Source organism: Ornithorhynchus anatinus, chromosome 1 (assembly GCF_004115215.2).
Source record: "Ornithorhynchus anatinus isolate Pmale09 chromosome 1, mOrnAna1.pri.v4, whole genome shotgun sequence".
NCBI lineage: Eukaryota > Metazoa > Chordata > Mammalia > Monotremata > Ornithorhynchidae > Ornithorhynchus > Ornithorhynchus anatinus.
The window spans coordinates 86,651,243-86,670,942 of record NC_041728.1 but is presented as its reverse complement, the minus strand read 5'-3'; the positions used below and the strand labels follow the sequence as shown (position 1 = coordinate 86,670,942).

Sequence of the window (19,700 nt, the reverse complement as noted above, 5' to 3'; positions counted from 1 at the left end):
TTGTAATGCTCTCCCCCGGTCCAATGCTGCTTTCCTGCGCAAAGCCATTTCTTCTGAAACTGCACCGTGCTGCACCCAGACAGATGAGTGCAGTTGGAAGAACCCTTTTTAATCCCACCATTGTATCATAGCCAAAAGCATGGCCTAGTGGCAAGAGCATGGCTTGGGAGTCAGAGGTCGTGGGTTCTAATCCCAGTTCTGCCACTTGTCTGCTGTGTGACCTTGGTAACTTCTCTGTGATTCAGTTACCTCATCTGTAAAATGGAGACTGAGATTGAGAAGCAGCGTGGCTCAGTGGAAAGAGCCCGGGCTTGGGAGTCAGAAGTCATGAGTTCGAATCCCGGCTCTGCCACTTGTCAGCTGTGTGACTTTGGGCAAGTCACTTAACTTCTCTGTGCCTCAGTTACCTCATCTGTAAAATGGGGATTAACTGTGAGCCTCACGTGGGACAAGCCGATTACCCTGTATCTACCCCAGCGCTTAGGACAGTGCTCGGCACATAGTAAGCGCTTAACAAATACCAACATTATTATTGTAAGCCCCATGTTGGACAACCTGACTACCTTATATTAACCCCAGCACTTAGAACAGTGCTTGGCACATAGTAAGCGCTTAACAAATACCATCGTTACTATTACTGGCAGAACTGAGTGTACTCTGACATCAGGCAGATCTGACTAGGGTGGCCTTGGAGAAGGCAGCTGCTCCCCAGGAAAGCTCAACTGAAGCATAAGGTGACCACCAAGTCCAGAGAAAGAGACAGAGATGTCCCGAAGGTCCCTGGATGTCCCTAGAAGGAGGGGAAGGAGCAGGTGGTGGTTATAATCCTTACACACCAGCTGGTCAAAGGGTGACATATGGCCACTTCAGGGTGCACTAGAATAAAAATAAGGGTGGTATTCGTTAAGCTTTTACTCTATACCAAGCACCGTGCTCAGCACTGGGGTAGAAGCAATGCAATAAAATCAGATATAGTCCCTATCTAGAGTGAGGCTTACAGTCAAAGAAGTCTGAGGCCAGGGCCCTGTTTCACTGTCGCCTCGTCTCTTCTTCATAATAACAACAAAAACAATAATAATGATGATATAATGGCACTTGTTAAGCACTTACTAAATGTCAAGGACCCGGGGATAGATACAAGCTAATCAGGTTGGATGCAGTCCCTGTTCCACATGAGGCTCACAGTCTAAGTAGGAGGGAGTAGGATTTAGTCCCCATTTTCCAGACGAGGAAACTGAAGCACAGAGAATTGAAGTCACTTGCCCAAGGTCCCACAGCACAGGTCAACTGAGGCCCCATCTTTCCTGATCAGCACAGATAAGGGGATTTTGAACAACACTGTATGGGTCAACCATTCCTAGAATCATGTCACTGACTAGGCCCTTATTCATGCCAGGACCTTTGAAAAGATCCCAGACACATAATGCTTTACATTTAGAGTCACCATAACTGTTTTAGGTTTTGCTTGTAAGGGGAGAAGGAAGAGGTAAAGTTCTACATTTTTGTTACAACTATTCCATCAAGTGCTCTAAGGGCTGTTGCATTTGTCTTTTGAACTTGGTTGTTTGAGGCTGAGAATGTTTGGGTTTTTCTCTTGCAGGGCATCCTCATTTAAAAGAAAATCTTATTGTTAGGCTAGGATTCCATACAAATAAAAACATTTTTATGGGAGTATCCCACAGGTCTTAAAGACTCTTTCTCTAGCTCAAGGGAAACCATGGTTTAATACATAGCCCTTAGAGGTGAGACACTCCCGCAACTTATTTTGTTAATGAGAGGCACATCACCTTGATTCTATTTATTTGCTATTGTTTTAATGAGATGTTCTTCCCCTTGCTTCTATTTATTGCCATCGTTCTTGTCTGTCTGTCTCCCCCGATTAGACTGTAAACCCGTCAAGTCAAAGGGCAGGGACTGTCTCTATCTGTTACCAATTTGTACATTCCAAGCGCTTAGTACAGTGCTCTGCACATAGTAAGTGCTCAATAAATACTATTGAATGAACTCCTACAATCCCCAGTGACTTCGCCTACCTGATGAAGAGGGTGATACCCTGGAATGATTAGAGTCTTTTCCTAATGCATTAAGGAAAAATTCCCTTTTGGTGAACTGACAGCACGGCCAAATGAGGGACTTACAGGTCAGAAGTGAGTTATTGCTTGAGTATAGAACTGAAAACCACTTTTCTGGATTGAGTTGCCCTTAATGAATCATCAAGATCTGTATTCTTCATATCTATGGTTTTTCCTGGTTACTGGTTATAAAATACCGACTGTTCACAGAATCGTTTTTGCATATCCTGTTGTACAATTCCACTTTCTCAAAGAACCAGGGACTTCTCTGCTGGTGAACAAAGTCCTCTTGACATGAGGTCTTTAAGCTTTTACAAAATTGGTTTGATGAGTATGACTTTGACAATATTATTAATTGTACCAAATTTTAGCTAAGCAAATTACATCAAAAACCCATTGTCTTTAGGACCAAATGGAGTAGGGCTGTAGAAATCATACTTGATAAGTAAAATGAAAAAAAAATCAATCAGGAAAATAATGGATGGCAATTAGGCTGTTCATCAGCTGCCTTTAAAAGAAATATCACTGCCCTAAAATATAATAAAAACCCAAGTTCAGTGTCAATCTCATTTCCATGACCCCTTGCACAGATGTTTTCTATACCCTTGATCTCAGAATGTAAAATACAAACCCTCAGCCCTCTCCTGTCAAGAGAATATTAACTATGCAAATTTCCTTTAAATACTTAATCCAGAGATTTTGAGCCAGGATAAAACTTCCCCTCTGGGCAGCGACCCCAATAATCCGTCAATTAGCGACACAACCCCCTGGGAGTCCAGTGCAGCTGTGTTTACCAATAATGAAATATTCTAAGGGTGTTATGGAAGCAGAGTTACTTTCTGACACTACTGAGCTGCTTTTGGCTGGGCTTCCTGACATAAACTGTAGACTGTAAGCTTGTTGTGGGCAGGAAATGTGCCTGTTTATTATTATTCTTGTACTCTCCCTGGTGCTTAGTACAGTAGTTTGCACACAATAAGCACTCAATAAATGCAATTCAATGGAATAAAAAAAAAAACTTCAGAGAGCTCAGTAAGGGACAGAGCAGCCGGAGCAGGCAAGAAATCATTCTTGCTCCTGCCACTGCCACTCAACTCCCCAGAACTCATGCCTCTGCCACAAATATAGCAAGAAGTGACCTCCAAGTAGTCCTACAAGAGGAAACAGGTTCTCAGGGCCCTGAAGGGAGGGGGTGGGGAGAATGGGATGTGTGTGTGTGTGTATATAATAGACTGATAGTTCAGAAGTATACATACAGTGGGTTTGGGGAGGGAGTGGGAAGGGAAAAGGGAAGGTGCAGGGGGATGTGAAAACTTGAGACCCAATTTTTAAACAGAAGGATTAGTGAACACCCTTTGTTTCCAGGGTTAGGGACAGAATTAGATTAAAGAAGGTAAATTTGCACAGAGGGCCTGGGCTGATCATTTTTAAACAACATACAATGTCCAGCCCCTGGGAAAATGTAAAGGAAAGAAAAGCCTCGTAGTGTGCTACTGGAAATTACTTCTTAGAGTCCACTTTCCTAATTAAGATAAACTGGCATGGATTGATAGCCTGAATTTAAGAGTTTCATTGATTTAGGAGGGCTACCAGGCACACCCGCGTCTTACATGCTAATATAAACTCACTGAGAAATGCAGAATTCAGCCTAGTGAATCTACAGGTCCCTTCTTGTCTTCATTTTTGCTGTAACATGCAAGCTCCAGGGAATTCAAATTCTTTTTTGATTACACTCACTTCTTTTTAATCTCTCCCCAAAGGCCAACTGGTCTAGCCCCCTGCCTCACACAGAGAACTGACAAAACCACCTAGGACCAATGTGTTCCTCTTTTTAAAACTCTTCAGAGAGAGATTCCACCTCCTTCCTCACAACCTATGAGCTTGGTTGTGCTGACAACCAAGAAGTCCTTCCATTTTTCCAGTCAAAATTTATACTGTTCCAATGTTCCTATTTTCTGGTTTCATTCGTTCATATTTATTCATATAATTGGACACTGCAGACAGTGCTCTCTAGACTGTGAGTTCACTGTGGGCAGCTAACATGTCTAACATCTCTGTAACAGGGTATTCTCCCAAGCACCCAATACAGTGCACCTGCACACAGTTGGCACTTAATAAATATCATTGATTGTTTGCAGGGCATGTACTGGGTGCTTAAGAAGTGTTTAGTTCTCTGCCTTCAAGGAATTTATACTCTCATGCGGGAGACTGGCAAATTGTTTAGGTACAATGGGAGTGTGAGGAAAAATAGATACCACTGGCAATAACCAAAGTATGGAAAAATGAATGAATAAATGGAGTATGTAAATCAATTGATAAATAAATGCTAAGACTGACTGATTATGACACAACCAGGGGTGGTGGAAATTAGTTGGGCAGAGCCTCCTGAAAGAGGTTTTTTTGGGCAGGGCCTTGAAGTTATTCCTTGAGGGCATTCCTTCTCTCCTGGAATCCGGCCAGCAGCTTGTCCTGGGCCTCTTTCCTCTATCCAACTGCACATTCCCAGCCCACCCACAGGAAATGCTGTGAACAACTAGATTTTACAGAGGCAGAAGTAGGCGTGCGGGGAGGGGAGTTCCAAGAAGGAGGAAGGATGTGAGCAATGGCTCGGAGAGGACAGCGAGGTACAGTAAGGTTAGCCTGCGAGAGGCAAGAGTTTGAGTTGGGGTATGTGAACAGGTTTAATCCACTGTGCTGAGGGAGAATAACTTGGCAGTATTTTCCTCATTGAAAATCCCACACATCCTTGAAGATAGTCACTAAGTAACTAAATGAGGAAAAAACAAGGCTCTTCCTTCTACACTTAGGTGAAAAGCTTACAGTCTAGAGGGGAAGCACTTCGAACAGTGCTCAGTGGTTGGCACATAGTAAGTGCTTAACAAATACCAACCTTATTAAATGAAATGTGATTTTTCTCACCTATTCCTAACAGCTCTTCCTTTCACCTTACCTACACCTTTTCTCCTTCTTGGTTCTTGCTCTTCTTCCCTTCTAACCCAGAAGTGCTCTGTTTTCTCCTCCTATTTCAGCTCTCTCTCTGGGTTTCTCTATAATAATTTAGATACTATTTGGGGGTCAACATTTTAATCTGTTTTACTGCACTTATGGTGCCACCTGCAAAACAGCTGTTTAATGACCCTTGAGGGTAGGGATAGTTGTCCACCAACTGTTATACTGTACTCTCCGAAGGATTTAATATGGTGCTCTGCACTCAGTAAGCGCTCGAGAAATTCCATTGATTGACAGTGATCCTAGACAGATAATGACCCTATACTCCCTCAAAGTGCAAGGAAAGTATATACGATTGTTCACGTAGACGGTGACAGGAACAAATATGGCCCTAAACTCCATCTGTAAACCACTGTCTCAGAATTACCCATTGGTTGGGTCTGATGCCTAAGGTAGGAAAGTGAAGGCTGCTCTCTCCAGCAAAGCAGCCTGTGTTAGTAAACAACTATGAGTGACCCATCTCAAAAATGAAACTCTCTCCCTCACCAGCTTCTTGCACAAACACATGATCCCCAGGCTCCAACAGTTGATCCCAAAAGCACAAAAGCTAATAAAAATAAAAATAATAATAATAATTAGTTTTATTGAGCACCTGCTATGGACCAAGTGAAAACTCTGTGGATACACATACCAGAAAGACTTTATGACAGAAGACGGATGTTCTGAAGAGGGTGTATCCATGGAATCACTATGGGTCAGAAACAACTTGATGGCATTTGAAGAAGATGATGAAGATGGGCACTTCTGTACTAAATGCTGGGATAAGTACAAGATTGGGTTGGAGTCAGTCCCTGTCCCACACTGGGCTACAATCTAATTCGTTCATTCATTCAATCGTATTTATTAAGCACTTACTGTGTGCAGGGCACTGTACTAAGCGCTTGGGAAAGTACAACAATAAACAGTGACAATCCCCACTTACAATGAGCTCACAGCCTGGGGGGAAGGAAGGAGGGAGGGCGGCGTGTGGGACAGACAGCAATACAAATAAATAAACAGATATATATATACACATAAGTGCTGAGGGGCTGGTTGGAGGGGAGGGGGTGGGAAGAGCAAAGGGAGCAAGTCATGGTGACATAGAAGGAAGTGGGAGGACAGAGAGTCCCCAATTTACAGACGAGGAAACAGGCACCAAGAAGTTGAGTGACTTGCCCAAGGTCACACAGGAGGCAAGTGTCAGAGTCGGGAATAGAAGCCAAGTCCCCTGATTCTCAGGCCTGAGATCCTTCCACAAGACCACACTGCTAGGCAGAGCGGGAGAGTGGGAAATAATCCAGAAAGATAGATAGGGTGCAAGACTGTGGAAACTGTCGAAGTAAATGGGTGGGCAGACCGGAAACGTGAAGTTGGATAGTAGCAAAGGGGCCTGGGACAGGCTACTAGCCACACTAGCCAGCCTCCAGTGGAGGGATGCACTCTTAAAGGGGAGGGGGGAGGTAGGGAGGAGGGGCAGACCAAGTCAGATTGATTTTTAATGAGAGGACATTTTGAAAGGTGGATCCAGTGAAGTCAGAAATGATCATCACTGTCCCTTCTCTTCACTGAAAGCAATAGATGGGAGCTGAAAAAGACACCTGGCTAAAAGCCAAAGTCTCAGACTTTTGGCAGTGAATCTCCCCTTTCTTCCTGTTTTTTTCCCCCCCTGGCTAAATTCATTCATTCATTCATTCAATCATATTTATTAAGCAATTACTTTGTGCAGAGCACTGTACTAAGCCCTTGGGAAAGTACAGTACAACAATAAAGAGTGGCATTCCCTGTCCAAAATAAGCTCACAATCTAGAGGTGAGGGGACAGACATCAATACAAATAAACGGACATTAATACAAATAAATAAAATTACAGATATATACAAAAGTGCTGAGGGGCTGAGTGGGGGGAGGAGCAAAGGGAGCAAGTCAGGGCAATGAAGAAGGAAGTGGGAGATGAGGCTGGGTAGGAGGAGGAGGAGGATCGTGAAAAGTGAGTATAACTGCCTGCGGACATCATGTCTGCTGCTGTGGTAGGCGGCCATACGTTGCCTATCGAAGAGCTTAAAAGCCTGCACGATTCCAAGAATGTGTTCCTGACTGAAGGATAGGAAATAATTAGGAGGCAAGGACAAACTGAGCATAAAAAGTTAATTCAATTTGCTTTATAGTAAAACTATTTGCATTCCTCAGTGGCCATATTTAGAACTGGAATTCTGTAAGCAGCTGTTGCAAAACTATGATTGTGTGTAACATTTAAGGAATAACTTACAAAATGACCAACTCCTTTCATGTAAAAATGTTTTGTGGCAGAAGCTGGAAGTTGTTTTTTTTTTCTTTTTCTATAAATGTTTCATAAACATGTTTACCAAGTAGGCCCACTCACATAATTGGGTTGAATAACTCTTGGAAGTTAAGATTCCGAAGTTCTCATTCACAGACCAAATACGGCCCCAAAAATCAAATAAAAGAAATCTGGGCGGGTTACGCTAAGAGCCCGCTATCGGCAGTTTCGGTTAAAAATACCTGACACTTCAAAATTGGATAACTATAACTGGAAAGAGAAAAAGCGTCTCAGGCCTTAATCTTGATCCAACCTTTTCTAAATGGTGGATTAACTAAGATCTTCCAGACCCTGGGTTATTTTTATTTAACTCTAACAAAGGCAAGGAGGGAGGAGGAGGAGAGAGGAACCAACTGACTGATTCCTAGGATTCCCTGAGATGAGGACAAGCCGAGATTCTTGGGCCAACAAAGAAACAACAAAACAAATGGCTGTTGGCCTCTGATGCTACAAGCAATGAGTCTCAGGGTCAGAGTTGGGATGAGATGAGATGAAAATGGTAATGCAGCAGGAGGGTAAGGGAAGGAGGGAACAGCTGTTGGCTAGATCCCTTCTCCTTGCTACAGGACTTATGTCTTCCCTTAGCAGGATCCTATGCACGGGCCTTATTTGATTTGATATTAAACTGTAAACTCGCCGTGGGCAGGAAACATGTCTACTAATTCTGTTGTACTGTACCCTCTCAAGCACTTAGTATGGTGCTCTGTACACAGTAAGTGCTTAATAAACCCTGAGAAGGAACATGGGTTTGTGGAGAGAGCATGGGCCTGGGAGTCAGAAGGACTTGGCTTCTAATCCCGGCTCCGCCACTTGTCTGCTGTGTGACCACGGGCAAGTCACTTCACCTCTCCGTGCCTCAGTTAACTCATCTGTAAAATGGGGATTGAGACTGTGAGCGCCACATGGAACAGGGACTGTGTCCAACCCAAATTGCTTGTATCCACCCCAGTGTTTAGTACAGTGCCTGGCAACTGCTTAACAAAGACCATAACCATTATTAAGCCACTTTACTTCCCTGTGCCTCAGTGGAAATGAAGACTGTGAGTCCCATGTGGGGCATAGACTGTGTCCAATCTGCTCTACCTCAGCGCTTAGTACAGTTCCTGGCACATAGTAAGTGTTTAAAAAATGCCATAAAAAATAGAACTAAAAAATACATAAATACCGCTGACTGATTGACTGATTGATAGTATGTGCTCGGAAAGAGTACAATAGAAGAAAAATGCCGGTCTGCTGCCCTCAAAAAACTTTAAAAACCTTGCGGAAGGACTTGAAATCTTTCATCTCTATAACCAACCAAATTTTGGGGAAAAAAAGATAGATCAAATAAGCACTATGTTTCTTTCCTCTGAGTGCACTGAAATCTACTTTGTATCTCACCTCTCTCTGGGTGAAACACGGGTAACAACAAAGTATTGGGTGAGTTCACTGCTAATGTCCAGCCACAGGGGTAAAGACCTAGTTAGGAGACGGCAGGAGTGGGCCAGCAATCAGGCACAGGGTGGCTCTTGTGGAGCTGCAAGATGCAAATGCCACTGCATCACAAAGAGTGATCTTTATCTATACCACACAGATTGGTTCATCCATCACAAATTGGCCTTACCCATTTCATCCTCACCTCAGAGACAGAAATGGTCCCAAACCTGTTCTGTAGTCTCAGCCTCCACGTGGCACATGGGTTATTTTTAGCATCCCACAAGAGAGAGTGAGGGGTACAGTTTAAGGAACACCCCTAAAACTTCACTCTGAATCCAAATGGATAGAGGTACCTCTGCTCCTTTAGTTATTCCCCAACACTTGGTCTTCTGCCCAAACATTTCAGATATGTAAACTTCTGGATTCGCACACATACAGATGCGCGTACGTGCACAGACACCCAGAACCTTTTTGAGGGGAAAAAAATGGCCAGAGTATTCTTCTGGACTAAGGTAGGGCAAAACGACTTAATTTTTTGAACAAGGTAACTCAGAACATTGAGACTCTGGAGCCCTGATGAGTCTAGCTAGGCTTGGCTCACAGTGACCAAAATCTGCCCCTCTTTTGCCTTGGCCAGGGCAAACTCTTATTTCTGGTAAAATAGCAGTACACTGGTGGCGGGCTGCATGTGTACAGGAACATGTGTTCACTCTTTGGAACCACAGATGCCAGCTGTGCCTGGGCAAAGCAGAAGCATCCAAGCACCACCTTTCCTTTTAAAAGCCTGCCTCCGGGCCCAGGAGACCTTGGTTGTGGTTCAGACTAGGACCTCTGGTTTACACCTTGCAAGGCTTCTGCAAAAGGACCCCAGATGTTCGGTACCGAGGTCAGGTTTCCAATGCCCTTCGTACACGGCAGGGCTGATAGACAAATTCTGTTTCCCTGCTGGCTGCTGGAGCCATGGGATCAGACAAACTGCTTTTCCCCCCACCATTAAGAATTTATTTATTCCCTTGGGTTTCTTCAGTTCCAGGAAGTACCACTAAACCCTGCAACTAGGCAGTTCCAGAGCTAGAACCAGGCCAAGAGAAATGAGGGCAGATGGACTGGTTGTTCTTATAAGGAAAAGAATGTGGCCTGTGCCGGGACCTGTGGCTATCAGGGGGTTACAGTATTTCGGTTCATTTTGGGCTTTACCTGTAAAACCACCAAGTCGGCCCTGTGGCCACCCCACAGCAAGGGGGCTAAGACAGAGGGGGGGAAAAGTGCCCAGGGCTTCTAAAACCAGTCAGGGGGCCCTAGCTTGGGATGTGTGAGTATCCTCCGGAGAGCAGGGACCAGAGCAGGAGTGTTCTGTTCTTCGAGCCATAAAATAGGGTTCATTCATTCATTCAATCGTATTTAATGGACACTTACTGTGTGCGGCACACTGTACTAAGCGCTTGGAAAGTACAATACAGCAATAAAGAGAGATATCTCGCGGCCATCGTTCAGGATGAATGAATTGGCGCCTACACCGTTACGACATCGCTTCTGAGCTCGTTGTGGGTAGGAATGCGTCTACTTCTTGTTATATTATATTCTCCCAAGTGCTTGGTACAGTGCTTTGCACACAGTAAGTGTTCAATAAATACAACTGAATGAATGAATAATAATAATAGTGGTATTAGTTCATTCAATCGTATTTCTTGAGTGCTGTGTGCAGAGCACTGTACTAAGCGCTTGGAAAGTGCAATTCAGCAACAGAGATGATCTCTGCCCACAGTGGGTTTACAGTCCAGAAGTGGGGAGACAGACATCAAAACAAGTAAACAAGCATCAATACCAACGCTTACTATGTGCCAAGCACTGTTCTAAACACAGGTGTAGGTACAAGGTCATCAGGTTGTCCCATGTGGGGCTCACAGTCTTAATCCCCAGCTTCCTGATGAGGTAACTGAGGCACAGAGAAGTTAAGTGGCTTGCCCAAGGTCACACAACAGACGAGTGGCAGAGACAGAATTAGAACCCATGTCCTCTGACTCCCAAGCCCGGGCCCTTTCCACGCAGCCACGCTGCTCATTGTGGGGAACGGCTGTCTCTATTTGCTACTGAATTATACTTTCCAAGAGCTTAGTACAATGCTCTGCACACAGTAAGCGCTCAATAAACGCAACTGAATGAATGAACAGACAACCAGTACTGGAAGCTGCAAGGGCCACCACCCAGAGCACATGGTGCTTTACCACCTGGAAGAACCTCAGTTTCCCCACCCTCAATAATAATAATGACGGTATTTGTTAAGCTCTTACTATGTGCCAAGCACTGTTCTAAGTGCTTGACCCACTGGAGTGGCCAGCCCCACTTTTGCGATCTCCTGGGTTGGGGATAAGAATAATAATAACAACAATTTCGGTATTTGTTAAGCGCTTTTTAAGTGCTGTTAAGCACTGTTCTAAGTACTGGGGTAGATACAAGGTAATCAGGTTGTCCCACGTGGGGCTCACAGTCTTCATCCCCATTTTACAGATGAGGTCACTGAGACACAGAGAAGTGGCTTGCCCAAGGTCACAGAGCAGACAAGTGGTGGAGGCGGAATTAGAACCCACATCCTCTGACTCCCAAGCCCGTGCTCTATTTACTGAGCCACCCTGCTTCTCTAATCTGACCTAATCAGCCCAAGCCCTTCCCGCTGCTACCTTCTCCTCCGCTCAGCCTCCCTGTCTGGATCGGAGAACTTTTCTGAGTGGCTGCGGGAGACTAGCAACGAGGACAACAGGAAAATAATAAGAATAATAGTCATTCATTCATCCAATCGTATTTATTGAGCGCTTGCTGCGTGCAAAGCACTCTACTAAGCGCTGGGAAAGTACAATTCAGCAACAAAGAGACAATCCCTGCCCACATTCATTCGTTCAGTCGTATTTATTGAGCGCTTAGTCGTTCAATCATTCATATTTATTGAGCATTTACTGTGTGCAGAGCACTGTACTAAGCGCTTGGAAAGTACAATTCAGCAACAAAGAGATGATCCCTACCCAACAACGGGCTCACAGTCTAGAATGGGGTAGACAGACAACAAAACAAAACAAACAGGCAAGTGCACATGCTTACTGTGTGCAGAGCACTGTACTACGCACCTAATAATAATAATAATAATAATAATAATGATAATGATATTTGTTAAGCGCTTACAATGTGCTGAGCACTGTTCTAAGCGCTGGAGTAGATACAAGGTCATCAGGTTGTCCGACATGGGGCTCAGTCTTAAGCAGCGTGGCTTAGCGGAAAGAGCACAGGCTTGGGAGTCAGAGGTCATGGGTTCTAATCCAGGCTCTGCCACTTGTCTGCTGTGTGACCTTGGGCAAGTCACTTTACTTCTCTGTGCCTCAGTTACCTCATCTGTAAAAATGGGGATTTAAAAAATCTGAGCCCCACGTGGGACAATCTGATTACCCTCTATCTACCCTAGTGCTTAGAACAGTGCTTGGCACATAGTAAGCGCTTAACAAATACCATAATTATTATTATTAATCCCCATTTTCCAGATGAGGTAACTGAGGCCCAGGGAAGTGAAGTGACTTGCTCAAAGTCACCCAGATGATCAGTGGTGGAGGCGGAATTAGAACCCACGACCTCGGACTCCCAAGCCCGGGCTCTTTCGACTAGGCCACGGTCTCCAAGCCGCCCTGGGCTGGTCCCACCTCCGCTGGTGACAGCTCCCCTCCTCCAGGAGGCCTTCCCAGATTGAGCCCTCCCTTTCCCTCTGCTCCTCCTCCCCTCCCTCCTCATCTCTGCTCTTTCCCTTTCCCCTCCCTTCAGCACTGTGATCATTTGTATATATTATTCATTACCCTATTTATTTTATTAATGAGGTGTATATCTCCATGATTCTATTTATCTTGATGATGTTGTTCTGTTTTGCTTTGCAGTCTGTCTCCCCGGGCCGGTCTCTGTTGCCGAATCGTACATTCCAAGCGCTTAGTACAGTGATGATGATGATGGTATTTGTTATGCGCTTACTGTGTGCAAAGCACTGTTCTAAGCACTGGGGGGTGGGGTGGGCGCAGTGATACAAGGTGATCAGGTTGTCCCTTGTGGGGCTCACCGTCTTGAGAAGAAGCGTGGCTTAGTGGAAAGGGCCCGGGCTTGGGAGTCACAGGTCGGGGGTTCTAATCCCCAGTTCGCCACTTGTCTGCTGTATGACTTTGGGCAAGTCACTTCACTTCTCTGTGCCTCAGTTACCTCATCTGTAAAATGGGGATGAAGACTGTGAGCCCCACGTGGGACAACCCAATTAGCCTCTATCTCTCCCAGCACTTAGAACAGTGTTCGGGACATAATAATGATATTTCTTAAGTGCTTACTAATTCCCATTTTACAGATAAAGGAACTGAGGCCCAGAGAAGTGAAGTGACTGCCCCAAAGTCACCCAGCTGACACGGGGCGGAGCCAGGATTCGAACTCATGACCTCTGACTCACAAGCCTGGGCTCTTTCCACTGAGCCACGCTGCTTCTCATTAGACTGTGATTAGACTGTGAGCCTGTCATTGGGCAGGGATTGTCTGTCTCTGTTGCCTAACTGTACATTCCAAGCGCATAATACAGCGCTCTGCACAGAGTAAGCACTCAATCAATACTACTGAATGAATGAATTTGTATATATTATTTATTACCCTATTAATTTTGTAAATGTACATCTCCTTGATTCTGTTTATCTTGCTGTCTTGTATTGGTTTGGTTTTGTTTGGCTTTGCTGTCTCCCCAGTTTAGACTGTGAGCCCGTCATTGGGCAGGGATGGTCTCTATCTGTTGCCCAATTGTACATTCCAAGCGCTTAGAACAGTGCTCTGCACATAGGAAGTGCTTAACAAATACCAACATTATTATTCTCTGTGCCTCAGTTACCTCATCTGTAAAATGGGGACAACCTGATGACCCTGTACCTACCCCAGCGCTTAGCACAGCGCTCTTCACATAGTAAGCGCTTAACAAATACCAACATTATTATTATTATTAATCGGGGGAGACAGATGGACAAAAATAAGACAACTTAATGACGATGAATAGAATCAAGGGGATGGACACCTCATTAACAAAATAAACAGGGTAATAAAGTGCTCGGCACATGTAAGCACTTAACAAATATCAACATTATTATTATTAATAGGAGGAGACAGATGGACAAAAACAAGACAATTTAATGACGATAAATAAAATCAAGGGGCTGGACACCTCATTAACAAAATAAATAGGGTGATAAAGTGCTCGGCAGATATTAAACGCTTAAGAAATACCAACATTATTATGATGATTGAATGAATGGATGGGGGTGAGGGGTATGGGACACCGAGGTTCGGGGCTGCGCCGACCTTGCATCCTGCAGCTTGGCTCAGTGGAAAGAGGGAGTCAGAGGTCATGGGTTCGAATCTCCCCTGTGCCACTTGGCAGTTGTGTGACTGTGGGCAAGTCACTTCACTAGGCCTCAGTGACCTCATCTGTCAAATGGGAATGAAGACTGTGAGCCTCACGTGGGCCAAGCTGATGCCCCTGTATCTCCCCCGGCGCTCAGAACAGTGCTCTGCACAGAGTAAGCGCTTAACAAATACCAACATTACTTGATTCTCTTTATTGTTATTGTTTTTGTCTGTCTCCCCCTATTAGACTGTAAGCCCGTCAAAGGGCAGGGACTGTCTCCATCTGTTACCGATCTGTCCATTCCAAACGCTTAGTATAGTGCTCTGCACATAGTAAGCGCTTAATAAATACTATTGAATGAATGAATTATTATTAAAATGGGGATTAACTGTGAGCCTCACGTGGGACAATCTGATGCCCCTGTATCTCCCCCGGCGCTTAGAACAGTGCTCTGCATAGAGTAAGCGCTTAATACCAACATTATTATTATTATTAAAATGGGTATTAACTGTGAGCCCCACGTAGGCCAATCTGATGCCCCTGGATCTCCCCCGGCGCTCAGAACAGTGCTCTGCACACAGTAAGCGCTTAACAAATAGCAAGCGCTTAACAAATACCAACATTATCATTATGATTAAAATGGGGATTAACTGGGAGCCTCACGTGGAACAACCTGATTCCCCTGTATCTCCCCCGGCGCTTAGCACAGTGCTCTGCCCATACTAAGCGCTTAACAACTACCAACATTATTATTAGGATTAAAATGGGGACTAACTGGGAGGCCCACGTGGGCCCACCTGATGCCCCTGGATCTCCCCCGGCGCTCAGTACAGTGCTCTGCACAGAGTAAGCACTTAATACCAACATTATTATGATGATGATTAAAATGGGGATTAACTGGGAGCCCCACGTGGGCCCACCTGATGCCCCTGGATCTCCCCCGGCGCTCAGAACAGTGCTCTGCACAGAGTAAGCGCTTAACAAATACCACCATTATTATGATGATTATCCTCTCCGCAGCCAGCAAGACCCCCCCCCCACCCCGCCCCTGCAAAAAGGGGGTGTCGTCGCGGTGCAGCTGCAAGCCCCCCGCCCCCCAACCCCGCCTCCTTACCCGCACAGCTCCAGGAGTAAACTTTTTCTGCTGAGGCCTTCGGAGGACCTCGCCGCCCGCAGGGCGAGGATCTGCGGGACCTTGATGAGCAGACACAGCAGCAGCGTGCTCCAGTTGGCCCATTGCAACAGGACTGCCTCCATCATCATCCTCCTCCTCCTCCTCCTCTTCTTCACCCTCACCCCGCCCCCCTACTCTGCCCCGCCCCCCCTTTCCACTCCTCTCCCTGATCCGCCCCTCATTTTGCCAGCGTGGCTCAGGGGCAAGAGCCCGGGAGGGGGTCAAAGGTCGTGGGTTCTAATCCTATTCATTCAATAGTATTTATGGAGCGCTTACTATGTGCAGAGCACTGGACTAAGCGCTTGGGATGAACAAGTCGGCAACAGATAGAGACAGTCCCTGCCCTTGGACGGGCTTCCAGTCTAATCGGGGGAGACGGACAGACAAGAACAATGGCACTAAATAGAGTCGAGGGGAAGAACATCTCCTAAAAACAATGGCAACTAAATAGAATCAAGGCGATGTACATTTCATTAACAAAATAAATAGGGTAATGAAAATATATACAGTTGAGCGGACCAGTACAGTGCTGAGGGGATGGGAAGGGAGAGGGGGAGGAACAGAGTGTTGGTATTTGTTAAGCGCTTACTATGTGCCGAGCACTGTTCTAAGCGCTGGGGTAGACACAGGGGAATCAGGTTGTCCCACGTGGGGCTCACAGTCTTCATCTCCATTTTACAGATGAGGTAACTGAGGCCCAGAGAAGTGAAGTGACTTGCCCACAGTCACACAGCTGACAAGTGGCAGAGCTGGGATTCGAACTCATGACCTCTGACTCCAAAGCCCGTGCTCTTTCCACTGAGCCCCGCTGCTTCTCTTAATAAGGGTGGTCTTTTGTTAAGGGCTTACTATGTGCAGAGCCATAATAATAATAATGTTGGTATTTGTTAAGCGCTTACTATGTGCAGAGCACTGTTCTGAGTGCTGGGGGAGATACAGGGTCATCAGGTGGTCCCAAGGGAGGCTCCCAGTTAATTCCCATTTTACAGGTGAGGTCACTGAGGCCCAGGGAAGTGAAGTGACTTGCCCACAGTCACCCAGCTGACAAGTGGCCGAGCCGGGATCCGAACTCGTTACTTCTGACTCCGAAGCCCGGGCTCTTTCCACTGAGCCACGCTGCTTCCCCAGAGCACTGTGCTAAGCGGTGGGGGAGATACAGGGTCATCAAAGTGGCTCAGTGGCAAGAGCCCGGGCTTGGAAGTCAGGGGTCATAGGTTCGAATTCCAGCTCTGCCACTTGTCAGCTGGGTGACTGTGGGCAAGTCACTTCCCTTCTCTGGGCCTCAGTTCCCTCATCTGTAAAATGGGGATTAACTGTGAGGCTCACATGGGCCAATCTGATGACCCTGTATCTCCCCTGGTGCTTAGCACAGTGCTCTGCACATAGTAAGCGCTTAACAAATACCAGCATTATTATTATTAAACTGGGGGATGAAGACTATGAGCCCCACGTGGGACAACCTGATGACCCTATATCTCCCCCAGCACTTAGAACAGTGCTCTGCACAGAGTAAATGCTTAACAAATACCAACATTATTATTCTCTGTGCCTCAGTTACCTCATCTGTAAAATGGGGACAACCTGATGACCCTGTAGCTCCCCCAGCACTTAGAACAGTGCTCTGCACATAGTAAGTGCTTAACGAATACCAACATTACCCGTCAAAGGGCAGGGACTGTATCTGTTACCGTTTTGTCCATTCCAAGTGCTTAGTCCAGTGCTCTGCACATAGTAAGCGCTCAATAAATACTATTGAATGAATGAATGAACATTATTATTATTATTACTTGCCAGCTGGGTGACTTTGGGCAAGTCACTTCACTTCTCGGGGCCTGTGACCTCATCGGTCAAATGGGGATGATGAAGACCGTGAGCCCCACGTGGGGCAACCTGATCACCTTGTATTCCCCCAGCGCTTAGAACAGTGCTTGACACATAGTAAGCGCTTCATTCATTCAATAGTATTTATTGAGTGCTTACTATGCGCAGAGCACTGTACTAAGCGCTTGGAATGGACAAATCGGCAACAGATAGAGACAGTCCCTGCCCTTTGACGGGCTTACAGTCTAATCGGGGGAGAGGGACAGACAAGAACAATAGCCATAAATAGAATCAAGGGGATGACCATCTCAGTAAAACAGTAGCAAATAAATAGAATCAAGAGCAAATAAATAGAATAATAATAATGTTGGTATTTGTTAAGCGCTTACTATGTGCCGAGCACTGTTCTAAGCGCTGGGGTAGACACAGGGGAATCAGGTTGTCCCACTTGGGGCTCACAGTCTTAATCCCCATTTTACAGATGAGGGAACTGAGGCACAGAGAAGTTAAGTGACTTGCCCACAGTCACACAGCTAACAAGTGGCAGAGCTGGGATTCGAACTCATGAGCCCTGACTCCAAAGCATGTGCTCTTTCCACTGCACCACGCTGCTTCTCTAATAATAAGGGTGTTATTTGTTAAGCACTTACTATGTGCCAGACACTGGGGTGCATACAAGGTAACTGAGCTGGATACATTCCCCGCTTCACAAATACCCTCATTATTATTATTATCATTATTTGCCCCGCTCAGCGCCCTCGCCCCGGCCCATCCAGTCCGCCTCGGCCCGCATTCCACTCCGCGCCATGGCCTTAATCCACCCCACACTTTACCCCGCGCCCCCGCCCCTCCTCCCATTCCACTCCGCGCCATGGCCAGAATCCACCCCACACTTTAGCCCGCCCCCTCCGCTCCGCTCCCTCGCCCCCTCCATTTCCAGTCCGCTCCGTCGCTGGATTCCGCTCCACACTTTACCCCGCTCCGCGCCCTCGCCCCTCATTCCACTCCGCGCCCTCGCCCCGATCCGCCCCACATTTTACTCCTCTCCGCCCCGACCCATAATAATAACAATGTTGGTATTTGTTAAGCGCTTACTGTGTGCAGACCATTGCTCTAAGCGCTGGGGAGATACAGGGGAATCAGGTTGTCCCACCTGGGGCTCACAGTCTTCATCCCCCATTTTAATAATAATAATAATAACAATAATAATAATAATAATAATGTTGGTGTTTGTTAAGCGCTTACTCTGTGCAGAGCACTGTTCTAAGCACTGGGGGAGATCCAGGGGCATCAGGTTGGCCCACGTGGGGCTCCCAGTTTATCCCCATTTTAATAATAATAATAATGTTGGTATTAAGCGCTTACTCTGTGCAGAGCACTGTGCTAAGCGCTGGGGGAGATACAGGGGAATCAGGTTGTCCCACGTGGGGCTCACTGTTTTCATCCCCCATTTTAATAATAATAACAATGATGATGATAATAATAATGTTGGTATTTGTTAAGCGCTTGCTATGTGCAGAGCACTGTTCTAAGCGCTGCGGGAGATACAGGGGGATCAGGTTGTCCCACGTGGGGCACACTGTCTTCATCCCCCATTTTAATAATAATAATAATGATAATAATAATAATGTTGGTATTTGTTAAGCGCTTGCTATGTGCAGAGCACTGTTCTAAGCGCTGCGGGAGATACAGGGGGATCAGGTTGTCCCACGTGGGGCTCACAGTCTTCATCCCCCATTTTAATAATGATAATAATGATAATAATAATAATATTGGTATTTGTTAAGCGTTTACTATGTGCAGAGCACTGTGCTAAGCGCTGGGGGAGATACAGGGGAATCAGGTTGTTCCACGTGAGGCTCCCAGTTAATCCCCATTTTAATAATAATGATAATTATGGCATTTAACAAGCACTTACTATGTGCTGAGCACTGTTCTAAGCGCCTGGGGAGATACAGGGTCATCAGGTTGTCTCACATGAGGCTCACAGTCTTCATCCCCATTTTACAGATGAGGTCACTGAGGCCCAGAAAAGTGAAGTGACTTAACCACAGTCACACAGCTGACAAGTGGCAGAGCCGGGATTCAAACCCATGACTCCTGACTCCCAAGCCCGGGCTCTTTCCACTGATCCACACTGCTTCTCAGATGACTGCACTGCACCCCGCCCCTCCCCGTTATTCATTCAATCACATTTATTGAACGCTTACTGTGTGCAGAGCACTGTACTAAGCGCTTGGAATGGACAATTCGGCAACAGATAGAGACAATCCTTCCCCCGTGATGAGCTCACAGTCTAATCGGGGGAGACAGACGGCAAAGTATAACAGAATTAAACAAAAACAAGACAACGCTATCATGATAAATAGAATCAAGGGGATGTACACCTCATTAACAAAATAAATAGGGTAACAAATAATATATACCAATGAGCACAGTGCTGAGGGGAGGAGCAGGGGGTGGAGGGGGAGCAGAAGGGAAAGGGGGTAGCTCA

At 45.9% G+C, this 19,700-nt stretch overlaps 1 protein-coding gene across 1 annotated transcript in view; it reads right to left on the bottom strand.

The window, feature by feature from the left end:
• Positions 1–15,499, bottom strand: part of SLC66A3 (solute carrier family 66 member 3) — a 31,441-nt gene extending 15,942 nt beyond the window's left edge. Inside the window, exon 1 of the mRNA XM_029076474.2 lies at positions 15,326–15,499. Within this exon, the coding sequence (XP_028932307.1) occupies positions 15,326–15,474 (149 nt within the window). The 5' untranslated portion in view covers positions 15,475–15,499. The remainder of the gene's footprint in view (positions 1–15,325) is intronic.
• Positions 15,500–19,700: the final 4,201 nt, after the last annotated feature.